At 25.7% G+C, this 16,564-nt stretch overlaps 2 protein-coding genes across 6 annotated transcripts in view; both read left to right on the plus strand.

Moving 5' to 3' along the window:
* LOC127285991 (endothelin-converting enzyme homolog) overlaps positions 1-14,281 on the plus strand; it is a 26,402-nt gene extending 12,121 nt beyond the window's left edge. For 3 of the 5 annotated variants that reach the window (XM_051312296.1, XM_051312264.1, XM_051312289.1), the window contains 3 exons: positions 364-473; positions 556-723; positions 797-1,825. In XM_051312296.1, coding sequence (XP_051168253.1) covers positions 364-473; positions 556-723; positions 797-955 — 437 coding nt within the window. In that variant the 3' untranslated portion in view covers positions 956-1,825. The other 2 variants (XM_051312253.1, XM_051312245.1) reach the window with 2 other exon arrangements.
* LOC127284924 (GMP reductase 1-like) lies at positions 14,182-15,922 on the plus strand. The gene is made up of 2 exons (XM_051310649.1): positions 14,182-14,321; positions 15,733-15,922. Exons 1-2 carry the CDS (start codon positions 14,182-14,184, stop codon positions 15,920-15,922), a joined length of 330 nt encoding a protein of 109 aa, XP_051166606.1.
* The last annotated feature ends 642 nt before the right edge of the window (positions 15,923-16,564 follow it).

The raw sequence follows: 16,564 nt of genomic DNA on the forward strand, positions 1-16,564 counted from the left end.
CGTTATGCAATAGACAGTAAGTTAAAGAAGATTTCTGGTAACTTTACATTTATATGTAAATTTTGATTAATTGCATTGTCAATTCTTTTAAAATTGAACTTCTTTAACAATTTTTACTATTTTTATAACCAATTTGTTTTTACACTTTTTTTATAATTTTGAACAATCAATCGTATAGATTAGAAAATTTTTTTCATTATTAAAAAAATAAAATTTCTAAATTGTCAAAAATATTTATTTTTCAAATTTTTACAACGTAAAACTAGCGAGCGCAGCGAGAATGTGGCCGCCCCCGCAGGGGGCTGCCAGATTTTTAATATTATTATTATCTATTTTAAATGTGTATATTATTTTAAACATTAGGACGAAAATATGATAAAAATGGAAATGATATTCCTTGGTGGTCAAACGAAACGATTGCTGAATATGATAAGAGAGCCAAATGTTTTGTGGATCATTATAATAATTATAAAGTAAATGAAACTTAATTGAATATTATTCAAACAACACTTTGAATGAGATATAATTAAAAATAAAAAATTTTATGTAAATTAGGTAGACGGAAAACTAACTCAAGGTGAAACTATTGCTGATACCGGAGGGTTGATTGCAGCTTATGGAGCTTACAAGCAAAAAATGAAGAAAGAAAATATTAAAGATAAACGTTTACCTGGATTAGAAAACTTGGATTCAGATCAATTGTATTTTATTTCTATGGCTTTTGTAAGTCTTGTTTATGGTTTCACAATGTTTATGATGATATATGCAATTACTAAAATTTAATTTTATTTATTAGGGATATTGTGAGAGCGGAACACCAGAATATTTAGCGAGAATAAATACTAGTGTTCATCCAAAATCGAATTTGAGAATAAATGGACTCATGGCAAACGTAAAAGGATTTAGTGATGCATTTAAATGTGATAAAGAGCCAATATGCAAACTATGGGATTGATCTGGATTCAATAAGAAAAATGTGTAGAAATGTATTTCACAAGTATCTATTTACAGTTGATGAAATCACAGGTCGTACATCCGAATTAGTCAATTTTTTCGAACACACTCACTCTGAGAATTTTAATGTAATTAATGAAACTTATAATTTTTTTTGTCACAAAATGTGGATCGAGATTCGATTCAAAAGTGATACACGGAAAGAAATCTTGTAAGGATATATTTAATATTTTGACACTTATATTTAGTATATTAAGTTACAATTGCGGAAGATTTTGCAGATTTTGGGGTGGTAATAGATTTCATTACTATTTTCCAAGAATGCCTAAAATAAAAATAATATATTTAGAAACAAAAATTAGAATAGTTTTTGCGAAATTCATAATTGTATTATGAATACTCCAAATGTTAAATTCTAATACGCCCTGTAACAAGTATTAGAATAAAATATTTCATTTTCTGTATTTAGAATTCCGTTAACTGGTATAATCATTTTACATTTTAATATAGTCGATAAGAAAGTGAATTGGTGTTAAAATAGTTTCATTCCTTATATTTACATATAATAATACTAAGAGAAACTTTTTCTTTCAAAAAATGATAGAAAAATATCAAAAATCACCGAACACTGAGAAAAATGTTTAGTCAGAGCAACCAAAATGTGGTTGGGCCAACAAAAAAATTTTGTTGGTATTTAAGCAACCAAACTATTTGTTTGAGTCAACCAAAAAATTTGGTTGAATTTTTTTGTTGGCATACCAAAAATGTTTGGTTAGCTCAACCAAATTCTTTTTGTTAGGTCAACAAAAATGTTTGGTTGATCAAACCAACAGTTTTTTTTTTGTAAAATTAAAATTTTTATTCTACCTTATCTCTTTTGTTTTTATCTTTTTTATTTATCTCATTATTTATTTATTATCAATTTAACATTGAATTTATATTTATCCAATTGAAATATTTATGGACTTTGAAAAATGTCACCTCCGCCTGGGATCGAACCTCTGTTTTAAAACTGAAGGTCGGGAGCTCTGACGACTGGACTACCCATCCTTGTGAGATATTTAAATAACTATGTCCTTTTAAGCTATAAGCTGAGAGCGAATCAAATTATTTGGTTGTCGCAACCAAATTTTGGTTAGGACAACAAACGATCATTTGATTTTTTAGAACAAACTATTTTGTTGTGTTAACCAAATTATTTTGTTGTCGTAACTAAATTTTGGTTGGAATTTAAAAATGTTCAACCAAATAATTTTGTTGGCCTAACCAAATGTTTGGTTGAGATAACTCTACGACTTTGTTTCAGTCAACCAAAATTTGGTTACAAGAACCTAAATTGCCTAACCAAACAATTTTGTTGCAAACACTACATTTTTTTCTCAGTGAAGTTTGACGAACTTAATCGAGTGAGTCCGATCGGGTTTGACCGATCACTAACGAGTAGTCACGAAAAAAAAATGTCAGAGAAAAGTCAGGGAATTTTTTTCTTTAAGTCTTGCTGGACATCCTGATTTTAAAATAATTTTTAATACTGCAATATGAATTAAAAATAATTTTAATAAATATTTATAATAATAAAATACTTCATTTTGTTTGCTCATAATTTTTATATAATTTTTATTTCTGCAATATAGACTAGAAAAAGTTTTGAAAAATAATTGTTTTTAATTATTCTATATTTCTTTTTCTAAATATAATTATTGGGATCTGACATGGGGGCGGGGCCTAAAGCAATATGGCGTAAATTGGGTAACACTTTTAGTGAATTTACATGGGAATAACATGGGATGCAATAGAACTAAATCGTTTAAAAAATATTGCTTAATTTAATAAATGTATAAGTGAATTTTTTTAATACAAAATTACTATTTACATTCCTATTTACAAACATGAATAAAAATATAAAAGAAATCTTATTTTTATACAAATTATTTTCTCAAATCCAGCGATACATGTGCAAGAAAAGTATTGTATTTTCCTTTATATTTCATGAAATTATATGAAAATTTATAAATGTATGTATTTCATTTTTCATTGTAAAAGTCTGTTAACAAGAACTGAAAAAAAATTTATTTATCCGTTTTTACAGTGATAAATTAACTTTCAAAATGTTCACATGCACGGGTAATATGAAAGATTATATAACCTCCAAATTTTAAAATCTTAAATTTACCTGGCAAAATGTAATCACTTATTTTGAAATGCAGAGAACATACTCTCATAGAAGGCTTTATACTGTTTATTTTTAAAGCATTTTTCCAGGCCTTTAATTGATCGACTTTTTCAAAATTATCGAACGTATTTTCACATCCACTACTCGTTGTTTTGGTTTCGGAAATCTACGGAAAATTACGCTTAAATTTTTCGCTACAGTACTGCCACAGCCTCTCACAGAACACTTAATTCTGCAGGAAGATTTCTCACGCGGTAAAAATGTAGCTTCATTCATAATGATAAAATAATTAACAATGACAGCGGAACTACAATTGCAAGTGACACAAACAGTTATCCAAAACTAGTTACATTTTTCAACACCAGATGGCATGTGTACGAATGTCAGATCCCAATAGAATTTTTGTTATAAGATTGCTTCTATAATATTAAATTAAATGATTTTATGATAAAAATTGTTCTTTGAAAGGTAATAAAAATACGTAGAGTAAAAACCCGCGGGCTCAAAAAATGATCGAGCCAGTAGGATCATTTTGATCCGCAGCAAAAATGAGTCAAGTAGATGGCGCCACGTTCTATGTCGTTTGGCATTGGCTCATTTTTAATCGCAGCAAAAATGAGCCCAGGTTTTTACTGCTGAAATTAAGGTGTAAACGGAGTCAGATCAATTATAGACAAGAACAGACTTATGCAAAATACATGGGCATAATTTAAAATGTAAACGCCGTTTAAGACTTTGTTTTTACTGTGTGCTGTTACATTTTATGATGCGCGTAATATTTATTTTTGTTAAAAAAAGTGATATTTTTTATTTTCCAAAACTGAGTGACACATAAAATGTTTACATTATCAAATTAATAGTTAATATAACATTTAATTTAATTTGAATTCTATTTAACTTAAAAATTATAAAGTTAGATAAAAAAAAATTGATAAAAATTCTAAATGTAAAATGATGCAATGTTCTAATAAAATTTTAACAGAATTTTATTTTTTAATAATTGACATTTATTATAAATGACATTGGAATATGAAAATACATTTATCCTTATATTTATATTTGATAAAAGTGACGCTTCACAAAAGTTTTATTTATTTTTTTATTTAATTTTAAAGCGCCTCAACATACCTATTCTAAATTAAAACAAAAATAGTCGGGAAGATATGTAATATATATATATATATATATATATATATATGCATGATTTCATATAAATAGGTATAATAAAGTAGAAAAAAAGAGGTCGCATTTTATATTAAAACAGTTTAAATTTCGTTTCCAAGCCATTTTCATCTTCAATTTACCGCTTCATTCAATGCATCTTTATTACTTTTAAGACCGAAATAATAAATAGAAGACTTCGAAAATATATATTGAGAAATGAATAACGGCGCGGAAATATATATGTATATTCGCCCACGCATTTGTACGTGCAGATTTCTCGTATGGGCTCTTCATTCTTTATGATAGAAGCAAAAAAAGAAAAAGAAGTTTTTGTTTATTCATTATTATTATTATTATTATTAAAGAACAATTCACTATGCGCCGTAGAATGATTCTTATATAAAACAAATAAAATTTTAAATTATTATTTTTAGAAATTTAATCAATTTCTTATCTATACCTCTGTATATACCTACACAGAAAATTAAAAGGCATTAAAATAAGCTGCAACGCTTATTATTTTAATCCAATTTTGCTTATTTTAATACTAAAATGGATTAAAATAAGCAGAATTGGATTAAAATAATAAGCGTTGCAGCTTATTTTAATGCCTTTTAATTTTCTGTGTACCAAGCTGTGTACCTACAGATTTTTTTAAGAAAAAGAGGGAAAGAATAAATTTTTCGTACAATTTTACTGAAATTTTCTACAGGAAAAAAAAAATTATTATATATTATATTGTTTTATTATTTAGTTCAATTAATTCCGGTACATTTTGCTTACCTTATATATATATATATATATATATAAATTATTTTGGTCATCCACATATGTTATATGTCGAGGAGAATGTCATCCCAGGACCATCCTCTTTCATGCAATTTCTCTTTCAAGTCTCTTCTATGTCCAGTAAATAATCCACCCTCAAAATCTTTCCGCACCCCACTTATTTTTTTTTATTTTGCAATTTATTTTATCCCCGCAGAGATTACATTCTCTCATATATTATTTAATAAAGTTTTTCTGAAACATGTCACAGTTAATTAATTTATAAACTGGACAACAATGCGTACCTACGACTTAGAGAAAAAAAATAAAATTGTTGTCAGAATTAATTAAAATATACTTTATTCTTTCAAATAAATTTTATTTACCAACAAGTAAAATTTTATTTCCAAATATAAATTGATTTGTACAAAATAACATTTTTTTCAAATAAACTTTAAACTTTAAATTTTTAAATTTTTTATTTTTTTAATTTTTAAAATTTTAATATATTAAAAAAAAATATATTAAAATTCTTTAATACAAACATGATTACCGATACGTTCAAAAATATTAAAAATTTATTTCTTTATATAAATTTTAAGTTACTCTCATGTCTCTACATTAAACTGAATCCTATCAATCCAAACAATAAAATAGACAAAATTTTGTTATAAGTACACAAATCACTATTAATTAACAGAAATTTTAAAAATTCCATGACATCAATCTTAGTTTTCATGTGAAATATTTCATATACATATTTTATTTGAGAACTATTATTAGTAACAATTTTATTACACTTGAAAAGAGTGGAATAAAAAAAAATAAATAATAATTTACATCAAATATATGTCATGTTTACTCTTTATAAAAATTTTTAGTTTAAATTAAATATAGTGCTAGTGAGATGTTGGGTAATCTAAGGCATATATATATGACTCGATTCTAGTAAAAACGCGATGAGTATATTGTTGAATTGAACCGCTCTATGAAAGTACATTAGGGCAATGTTTAATTATTTTTTCTCATACTTTATTCATTTATGGAACATGTTCAATATTTATTACTTGTGAGTATAATGAAACATTTCATTCTAATTATAAAATAATATAAAATAATATAATATAAATTAATTATAAAATACATTAATCATCCAGACGAATTTTGTAAATATATTTTTTTTATATATACTTTTTTCATGTTTCTGAACAATCAATCGTATGGATTTTTAAAAATTTTAATATTTTCAAAAAATAAAATTTCTAAAATGTCAACAAAAAATTTATTAACAATTTTAATAATTCACAATAATTTTAGATCCCAAATAATGCCAGATAAAAATTGTCACCTCTTAACAACATTAATTTCAATGTGTTGAAATTTCATCTATCCCTCCGCTTAAATTCATGATTTATAATTATTTATATTTTAACATTTTCTATATTTTTAAAATATAAAAATAATTAAATTTAATTGTCAAATTAAATTTTATTGTTCTAGAATTTTTGCCGTCCACTTAATAATTTTATTAATAATAAATGAAGACAAAACACTTGTTTTCGGAAGTGATGTTGAAAATAATATTTCGGAAGTTTGTGAAACTAAGGAATGCCACTCATTAGGTAAGTTTATTATTATTCATATTGGAAAATTAAAACAAATATTTGGTAAAAGTACCAATTATGGAACAACTTTTCAGATAGGTTTTGAGATTTATTGTATTTGAACCATTAACTTAAGAAAATAATACGAAATTTTTTGCTGCATTAAAAAGGTGTACGTCTTTAGTTGTTAAAAAAGTGTTTTTAATAGCATTTTTATATTAAAATAACAAATTATTGATAAAATTGTAAATAACAAATTTGTACCAAATATGAGACATGAATTTTATGATGCACCTTTGTCCCATAAATCCAGTAATTTTTTGTACGAATGTATATAAAATACTTAAGCATAAAAAGCTTATATTTGTGTCCAATCAAAATTTGAAGGGTATAAAAGGCATTAAAATAAGCTGCAACGCTTATTATTTTAATCCAATTTTGCTTTATTTTAATACCAAAATGGATTAAAATAAGCAAAATTGGATTAAAATAATAAGCGTTGCAGCTTATTTTAATGCCTTTTAATTTTCAGTGATGTTAGATTCAGTTGAATATTTTCAACTTTTAATTATTTGTCATTGTTTATTTATGTGCTGTATAATTAAAATAAATAAATAATGATTTTATTTCTGAATCATAATAATTGGTAGTTTTACCTTATTTTAATATAGAAATGCTATTAAAAACACTGTTTTAGCAAGAGACATACACCTTTTTAATGCAGTAAAAAATTTCGTATTAGTTTCTTCAAATAATGATTTAAATATACACTAAATATCAAAAACAATATACCTAAAAAGCCGTCACATACCTAATTGAACATTATTTTTGATAATGTTTCAAAAACATAAATTTTGTGCGATTCCAGGTGAGATGTTGACTTTTTCGGAGTAGGTTACCCGATTGCAATGAAACTTTGGAATTTTGTTATATATAGTAAGACTAATCTTTAACGTAAATTGCAGCTTAAAATATTTGTTAGTTTACGAGATTTGCAATAATAACAAAAAATTTAAAACTGCTATATCTTCCATTCTAATAAACGGATTGAGGTCTACTTTTTTTTAACATGTCAAGGAAAATGAGAGGAATAAATCTCTTTCAGAACATATTTTTATAATTTTACAACTAAAAAAATTATTAAATAATAATTGAATAACTTTCGCGCGACTATCTAAAATTCAATCACTTAAACGCTAAAATGATTTTACCTGTGTTTTCTTTAATGTTCCAAAGGATTTTTATTGTAAATGTAAGTTTAACTTAAGAAATTTTATTAATTTATTAGTATAAACAATTGAGATTTCTGCTAGTTGACGTGCAGACGACATTGCGCACGCAGCATTCTCACATAGCCAATTTAGTCCACGAATCACGTCAGTTGGCTATGTGAGAATGCTGCGTGCGCAATGTCGTCTGAACGTCAACTAGCAGAAATCTCAATTGTTTATACTAATAAATTAATAAAATTTCTTAAGTTAAACTTACATTTACAATAAAAATCCTTTGGAACATTAAAGAAAACACAGGTAAAATCATTTTAGCGTTTAAGTGATTGAATTTTAGATAGTCGCGCGAAAGTTATTCAATTATTATTTAATAATTTTTTTAGTTGTAAAATTATAAAAAAATGTTCTGAAAGAGATTTATTCCTCTCATTTTCCTTGACATTTTAAAAAAAAGTAGACCTCAATCCGTTTATTAGAACGGAAGATATAGCAGTTTTAAATTTTTTGTTATTATTGCAAATCTCGTAAACTAACAAATATTTTAGGCTGAAATTTACGTTAAAGATTAGTCTTACTATATATAACAAAATTCCAAAGTTTCATTGCAATCGGTTAACCTACTCCGAAAAAGTCAAAATCTCACTTGGAATCGCACTTTTCCTTTAATTTTTAAACTACGCACACAATTATTGAAAATGTGTTTAACAATAATATTGTGTTTTACAGCGGAATTAATTAAAAAGGGAATGAATGAAAGCGTAAATCCTTGCGATGATTTTTATTCCTATACGTATGTGGTTCATGGCAATCTAATTATCCGGTTCCTAAAGGCAAACAAAACTGGAATTTATTAAAAATAAGTACAGAGGAGAGAAAATTTATTCTAAAAGGTAGGATAGAGAGGGGCAATGGCGCTATATACAGAGATTTTTTATTTAAAAATTTAATATAGTACCCGTTTCAATTTAGGGAAAAGGAGAAAATTATTTAAGTTTTATACAGTCAGTTTTAAAAATAAAAATTCTCGATTATCAAAATCAAATTGAGTGTAAATTTTGTACTCAATTTGAAATTATGTTTTTTCCGAGGGGGAATTTACTCAGGTAGTCAAGTGTACACTCTTTCTGTAATACTTGTGTAATATCGTGTAATAATTCGTTATTACGGTGCTGTAATAACGCAAAAAAGTCTGTAATATCTCTGTAATAATGTGTAATACTCTGTAATAACGTGTAATGCTTAGTAATAAGAGTAATATGAGGTGTATTATCGGTAGTCAAGTGTACACGTTTTTAACTAGTAAATTCCCCCTCGGTTTTTTCTGTATAAGGAAATTTATATTTTTTTACTCTTCATTATGGTATTTTTTCAGAAATTATAGAAAAGCAACTAAGTCCTGAGGATATTGAGCCATTAATTTTCGAGAATAAATGGTACAATTCTTGTATGGATGAAGGTAATTATTTTATGAAATTTCAATATTTAAATTTGTATACCTAATGATGAAAAACTTTAGTTGTTCCAATATTAATTAATTTTTCCTTCTTATCATTTATAAAATTTACTAATTTTTTTATGAGTCTAATTCATGTTCAACAATTTTCAGTGATAAGAAAATTCTTCTTTGACAACAAAACATTTTGTTCATAAAACACAAAAGTTTTAAGATGACTGAACAAAATTTTTGTTTCTCAAATCAATGCAGCAAACTGTTTTGCTGTCAATGCCAAATATTTTTTTCCGTACACTGAAAACAAAAATTATATTTAATTTAAATAAGTTTATATACCTGATTCGTTATGTATTTTCAAGAACATTTTTTTTCTAAACACCATTTAATTGGAAGTAGGTAATTTTTAATTAAAACAAATAAAATTAATTTTAATCAATAATTTTTTTTGTATTTCAATCAAATACTTATTATTTAACTCAGACACCTTCAAAACGATAATAATTATTCATTACAGAAAATATCTGCTTTGATAATAAATATAGCCGATTGTTGTTAAATCAAATAATTTTTATTTTCAATGAAATAACAATAATATTTAATGAAAACTTGAAATTAAAAAATATATTATGAATAATTTTAGATAGAATTAAGAAAAAAGGATTGGAACCGTTGAAGAAAATTATAGACAAGATTGGTGGTTGGCCAATGGTTATGAATACAACTGAATGGGAAAAAAAAGAAATCACTTGGCAAGATGTTGTTTTTCATTATGTCGATACTATAAGAGCATACGGTTTATTTACTATAGGTACTTCACATAATCCAAAAAATTCCACACTTAAAATGATTGGGGTAAGAAGCAATTAATCTTTTACAATAATAAATATAAATACATATTGAGCTGAGTTGGTCAAATTTAGTAAAAGTCACTGATTGAAATTATGAAAAGTAAATCACTTAATTAAAATCAGTGAAATTTTCACTAATTCAGTTTTAGAGAGTATGAAACAGCAAAATGCCAATTTTACGATAATAAAATGTACATTACAAATTTTATAATATTGCAGATTACTCAAGAAAATAAGTTTCTGCCTGACACTAATTTTTTGAATGATATGGAAAGTAGTCATTATTATAATCAATATATTTCATACAGTCATGGAAATAACGATGATAATGATGATATTACAAAATTTCAAAATTTTCTAAACAAAGCAATTTCTAAATATTCAGAATCCGAAGGAATGAGGGACGAAAAAGAAATCGAAATTGACAGTAGGAATTTGTTTGAGTTTATTAAATCCTTGGAGAAGGTAATAATCGCATTAATTTCAAATTATATTTGAAGAAATGAAAAGTGTATTATTAATCAATTTATTCTTATTAGATTAAATTAACTCTAAATAAAAGAAGAGAATTTGGATATGAAATAATGCGAATTAGCGATTTTCAGAATTTTTATAATCATAACAATAATAATGAAAGCACGATATCAAAGGTAAAAAAATGTTATTTCTTGTTATTAGGAATATTTAGCTCAAACAAAAATTTATTTAACTCTTTAATTTTGTATTAAAATTGGTATCATTCTACTATGATTATTATTTTTTTTGTTAATAATTTAAGTTTATATTTATTGTTCTTAGATTAATTGGCTTGAAATAATTCAAGCCTTTTACAATAATACTGATGTTTTTATTGATGAATCAGAAGAAATAGTTGTACTTGAGAAACCTTACTTTTATAAATTAAGTCAACTACTAGAAAAAACACCTCAAAGAACAATTGGTACGTATTGACAATAAAAATAAAATATTTTTATAAATTAGGTAGGGGAGAGTTAGCATGGTTGGACCAGTTTTTGACTTGTGCCCATAACTTTCGTTTTAGGGTAAATTTTAAATTCTCTCGTATATGGTTGGAAAGCTACACTAAAGTGGAATGTTTCTTCTGAACATCAGAAAATGATTGGGTCAAAAGTGTAAAAGTTACAGGCATTTAAAAAAAAAAGTTTTTTCGTGTAGGTTGGGCCAGGGCTTGATGCTTGGGCCACTGTAGTAAATCAATATGAAATGAAGGAAATTGACCAAAAAGGACCCGCAAATGGCAGAAAAATGCTTAAATTGAGCTGAAAATGATAAAATAAAATTAACCGCCTAAACCAAAATCCGATTATTCGCGAAATTGGTCTAAAAAGTTAAAAAATAGTACCAAAATTTATTAAGACCAATTTTTTTTAATGGTAATGGCATCTTTGACTCTTTTTTTTATATAAAAAATTGAATTTTCGATGTCGGGACGTATGATAATATTACAAAATTGGTGGGTGGCCCAACCATGACAAACGGCGTCGTAAACAAAAACACGTTAAACAAACATAATAAAAATAACAATAACGCTAAATAATGCTTGAAACTTTTGAATTACATTGTAATGAACAATTTTTGTCATTTTATTTTGTTGTTTGCTCATTCCTTCTGGGTTATTCCACTGACTTTCGTCTAATAATGGTTGCGACCAAATTTTTAAAAAAATTTAGTTTTAATATATGTGAAACTCGATGATTCCCTGAGTTCATTAACCATAATATTATGGTAAAAATTATATTCCCTTTAAAAATATTAAATATCAAAAGTAGGAGGTTCACAATGTGATTTTGTAACCTTAAATTTTTCAATTTTTTTAAAAACGCTATTATTAAAAAACTATTAAAAATTAGATATTGGAACTCACCAAAAACATAAATCACTTTATTCTGCACAGAGGAACGAAAGAATTATTGCAAAAATTTATTATTTTTGGATGATATACGATTTTAAAAAAAATTTTATTTAAATATTCTCAAGATTTTTATTTACTTATAACTTTTTTGTCGGTGCTCCGAAAAAATTGAGGGTTTGCACAAAGATTTTTTATAATATTCTTTACCTTCTTTTAAAATCTTACGAAGGTGTTTTGCTTCGTTTTGGAGATATTAATTTTAAAAATTTTTATTTAAAAAGGTTAATTAAAAGACTTGAAGTTAACTGACCAATTTCAAATCGCTACATTTTAATATATTTTTATAAAAAATGGAGCAGTTTGAATTTGGTTAGTTAACTTCAAGTCTTTTAATTAACCTTTTACATAAAATTTTTACATTCTCATCACATGAGAAGGTATTATAATTGGTCGAAAATTGACTTTTACTATTTCCATGAAATCTTTACGTTTTGAGGTGCCCTGAGTCGAAAAAACATGGTCCGGCGAAAGTGTCTGTCTGTGTGTCTGTATGTATGTATGTATGTACGTATGTAGACACAAAATGTTGTTGACACAATAACTTTTGTAAATCGAAACAAATCGTTTTGCAATTTTGCATACACAAAGTTAGTATCAAAATACAGGTTAAGTTCGTTAGCCAGCCATTTTCATCAAAAAATGCAAAAACTGCGGGATTTTCAAAATTTTGAAATTTAATTTTTTTTTAAAAAAATTTTTTTTCACTACACAACATTACAGTCCAGGAAAAAGAAAACATTTTTTTTAAATAAAATTTTTTGATTAAATTAAAATTGTAAAAGTTACAGTGGTTTAATTGTCGAAAAACACCTAAAAAACGCCAAAAAAGACATTTTTTATGAAAAATTAAATTTTATTAATGGGTTGAAAAAAATCAGTCCATAAAATAGACACATTCTCATCATAATAGACTCAGAAAATATGATACAAGTGAAAAAAATATCAATTTAGAAAAAAACCACTCTATATACATATTATTTATATTTTTTTACACAAAAATCAGAATTTCTGACTCAATTATCTTGTAATGTATTCATTTTGGCATAATGACCCCCGAGACTTTTTTCTTCATGGGCTGTGACTACCATGGAACTTTTCTTACTGTATATATATATATTATATATATATATATAAATCTTATTTTGTAGACCTGTGTTATGATTGTTTATAAACGTTTTTAAGATTTAATTACACAATAGTGATTATTTTATTTAATCACGAGGGGGAATTTACTAGTTAAAAACGTGTACACTTGACTACCGGTATTACACCTAATGTTACCATTATTACTAAGTTATTACACGTTATTACAGAGTATTACACATTATTACAGAGATATTACAGAGTTTTTTGCGTTATTACAGCACCGTAATAACGCATTATTACACGGTATTACACGTTATTACACAAGTATTACAGGAAGAGTGTACACTTGACTACCTGAGTAAATTCCCCCTCGTTTGATCATATTTAAATTTGAAAATCTTTGTTGGAGTTTCTTGTTGTAATATATGTCATAAAAAATGTCATTTGCCACAGAATGAATGTTTTTTTAGCGAACACACGAATCTCAAGGGTACCAATAACTTAAACAGTATGGCCATCTCACCTCGAAAAAACATGGCCATCTCTCCTAATGTCAGGAGACAAATTGACACAAATAAGTAAATAAAATTTTTTAATAAATGTAAATACATACATACATACTTTGTTACATACATACTTTTTCAATATTATTCGTAAAGTTTTTTCTTTTAATTGTGTTTTGCCACAAAACAAAGCGAACTAATCTTTAATAAGCGATACATAGCAGCAAATTCTATAAAATATTTGAATTGGCCATCTCTCCCGCATGGCCAACTCCCCCGGACTTACCCTAATATAAATTTTTATCAATAAAAATTATAATTGATTAAAATTTGAATAAATTGAGGTCCAGATTAACATTTTGAGTTTATTAATGAAAATTAAAATATTAATGAATATTTTAAGGATGGAGGCTGTGTATGTCCTGGTGACATAGCAAAAGCTTTTGGTGCCGGAGCAGATTTTGTTATGCTTGGTGGTATGTTCGCTGGATATGATGAATCTTGCGGTGAAATAATAGAAAAAAATGGTCAAAAAATGAAAATTTTCTATGGTTCGTCATCAAGTACATCAATGAATAAACACGACGGAGGTGTTGCTGGGTATAGGTAAAATAAAAAACCTAATTTTGTATCCCTTTAAAACATTTTCCTTTTATTTTATTGGAAATCAATTATTTGAAAATATGAAAAACAGGGCAAGAAAAATAGAAAATATTCTTTTGAAAAACCCGCAATATTGTCTCATTTTTATGTAAAATATATAAAGTTCTGTTAATGATGTTTAGAGGTTTTTTACAGTTAAGATGTTTATTTATTGGTTGACATAACGTTGTTACTACATGTTTCGGCTATTTAGCCCTCATCAGGTAAGTCAATGTACTTTTAAAATAAGTATAAGTATGGGGTCATCCATAAAGCATGTGATACTTTAGGGGGTAGGGGGGAGGGGTCAGCAAAATATCACACTCCATATTAATCGGTATTGCAAAAAGCATCACAAGGGGCAGGGGGGGTGTTAAAATTCTGAAAAAATGTATCACATGCTTTATGGATGACCCCGTATAACAAACATAAGACAAACACGTAAGTAAAACAAAATCTGTAATAAATAAAAAGATTTCGATTGTTATTTATTAAATTAGAATGTTAAATTATTAAAATTAAAAGAATGAAAGACTTACCACGTGTTCGATCACATTATTTTAATCTATTAATTTGATTAATTTATTTAATTTAAAAAATTAAAAATTCATTATTTACCATGGATTCTTAAATTTGAATTTTTAATTTTTTAAATTAAATAAATTAATCAAATTAATAGATTAAAATAATGTGATCGAACACGTGGTAAGTCTTTCATTCTTTTAATTTTAATAATTTAACATTCTAATTTAATAAATAACAATCGAAATCTTTCTATTTATTACAGATTTTGTTTTACTTACGTGTTTGTCTTATGTTTGTCTTTTGTTTGTCTTGTATACTTATACTTATTTGAAAAGTGCATTGACTTACCTGATGAGGGCTAAATAGCCGAAACATGTAGTAACAACGTTATGTCAACCAATAAATAAACATCTTAACTGTAAAAGGCCTCTAAACATCATTAACAAATTTATAATAAAAACAGTTTGAAAGAAATTTAACATTATATAAAGTTCTGTTGGAAAAAATATCAATTTTCAAATAAAAATAAATTTTTAAAGCAACTAAAAAAGAAAAATAAGGGTTAATTTCGAGAAAAATAGTGTTAAAAAATATTTTTTGGTATAGAGAATGCCTTATATATTAAAACTAGATTTTTTAAAAATACATCATCAACAATTCGTAAATGATTTTTAATGGATTTATCCTAATTGTATTTTTTTAAAAAAGTATAATCGAATTTCTACGTAACGGAATTTTTATTTATATCTACATTTTTATTTAGCTAAATTTTAAAAGGTAGAATTAATATTGAAGAAATTTTTCATTTATATACTGGAAATTTTTCATTCTAATTATTATTAAATTTTAGGGCACCGGAAGGAAAAACAGTGGAGATTCCTTATAAAGGACCGATTAAAAATACATTATTGGATATTATGGGAGGTTTACGTTCAGCATGCAGTTACGTGGGAGCCGAAAAACTAAAAGAATTACCTCGGCAAGCCACTTTCATTCGATGCAGACAACAGCTGAATAATATTTTTGGACCTCCAATGTGAATCTATTTTTTTTTTCATTATTATTTTATTTTTTTAAACAAATCGCCAAATCAATTAAGTATTTTTAGAAATTTAATTAATGTTTTTTAAAAAATGATTATACTTGCCTGCAATATTATGGTATTTGTGGGTTAAATTAATCAAAAAAAAAAAAAAAAAAAAGTTTACATGAAAATCGTTTTTATATATCTGATTAATAGATTTTAATTAAATAATTTTAATTCAAACGTCTGTGCTTCCTTGATGTTATAAATAGTGCAATATATAATTTTAATTGACAAAAAAACTGTGAAAAACGTCAAATACTTATTGTCAATTTATTAAGACTGCTCTTTGTTATATGCATGTAATAAATTATTTTACTTTTTTACATTTTATAATTTAAATAAAAAATGTTTTTATAAAAAATATATGTTTTTTTCATCAATTATTTTCAACTCCCCGCACGTTTTTTTTTAAGTCATAAAACAAGCAAAATTTCTATTTCCCTTTTGAATTTTAATTAATTGATCATGCCAAAAGTTGTATTTGTACACTAAAAGTTTTATATGGGTGATTCTACAAACGAGGGAATTATGAGCGGTCAAGCTTATTTTGTATATTAATTTTGAAAAAAATAATTTTTTCTTTTATGAAAATTGT

Source organism: Leptopilina boulardi, unplaced genomic scaffold (assembly GCF_019393585.1).
Source record: "Leptopilina boulardi isolate dan_hultmark-lab unplaced genomic scaffold, ZJU_Lbou_2.1 LbouV2_121, whole genome shotgun sequence".
Lineage (NCBI taxonomy): Eukaryota > Metazoa > Arthropoda > Insecta > Hymenoptera > Figitidae > Leptopilina > Leptopilina boulardi.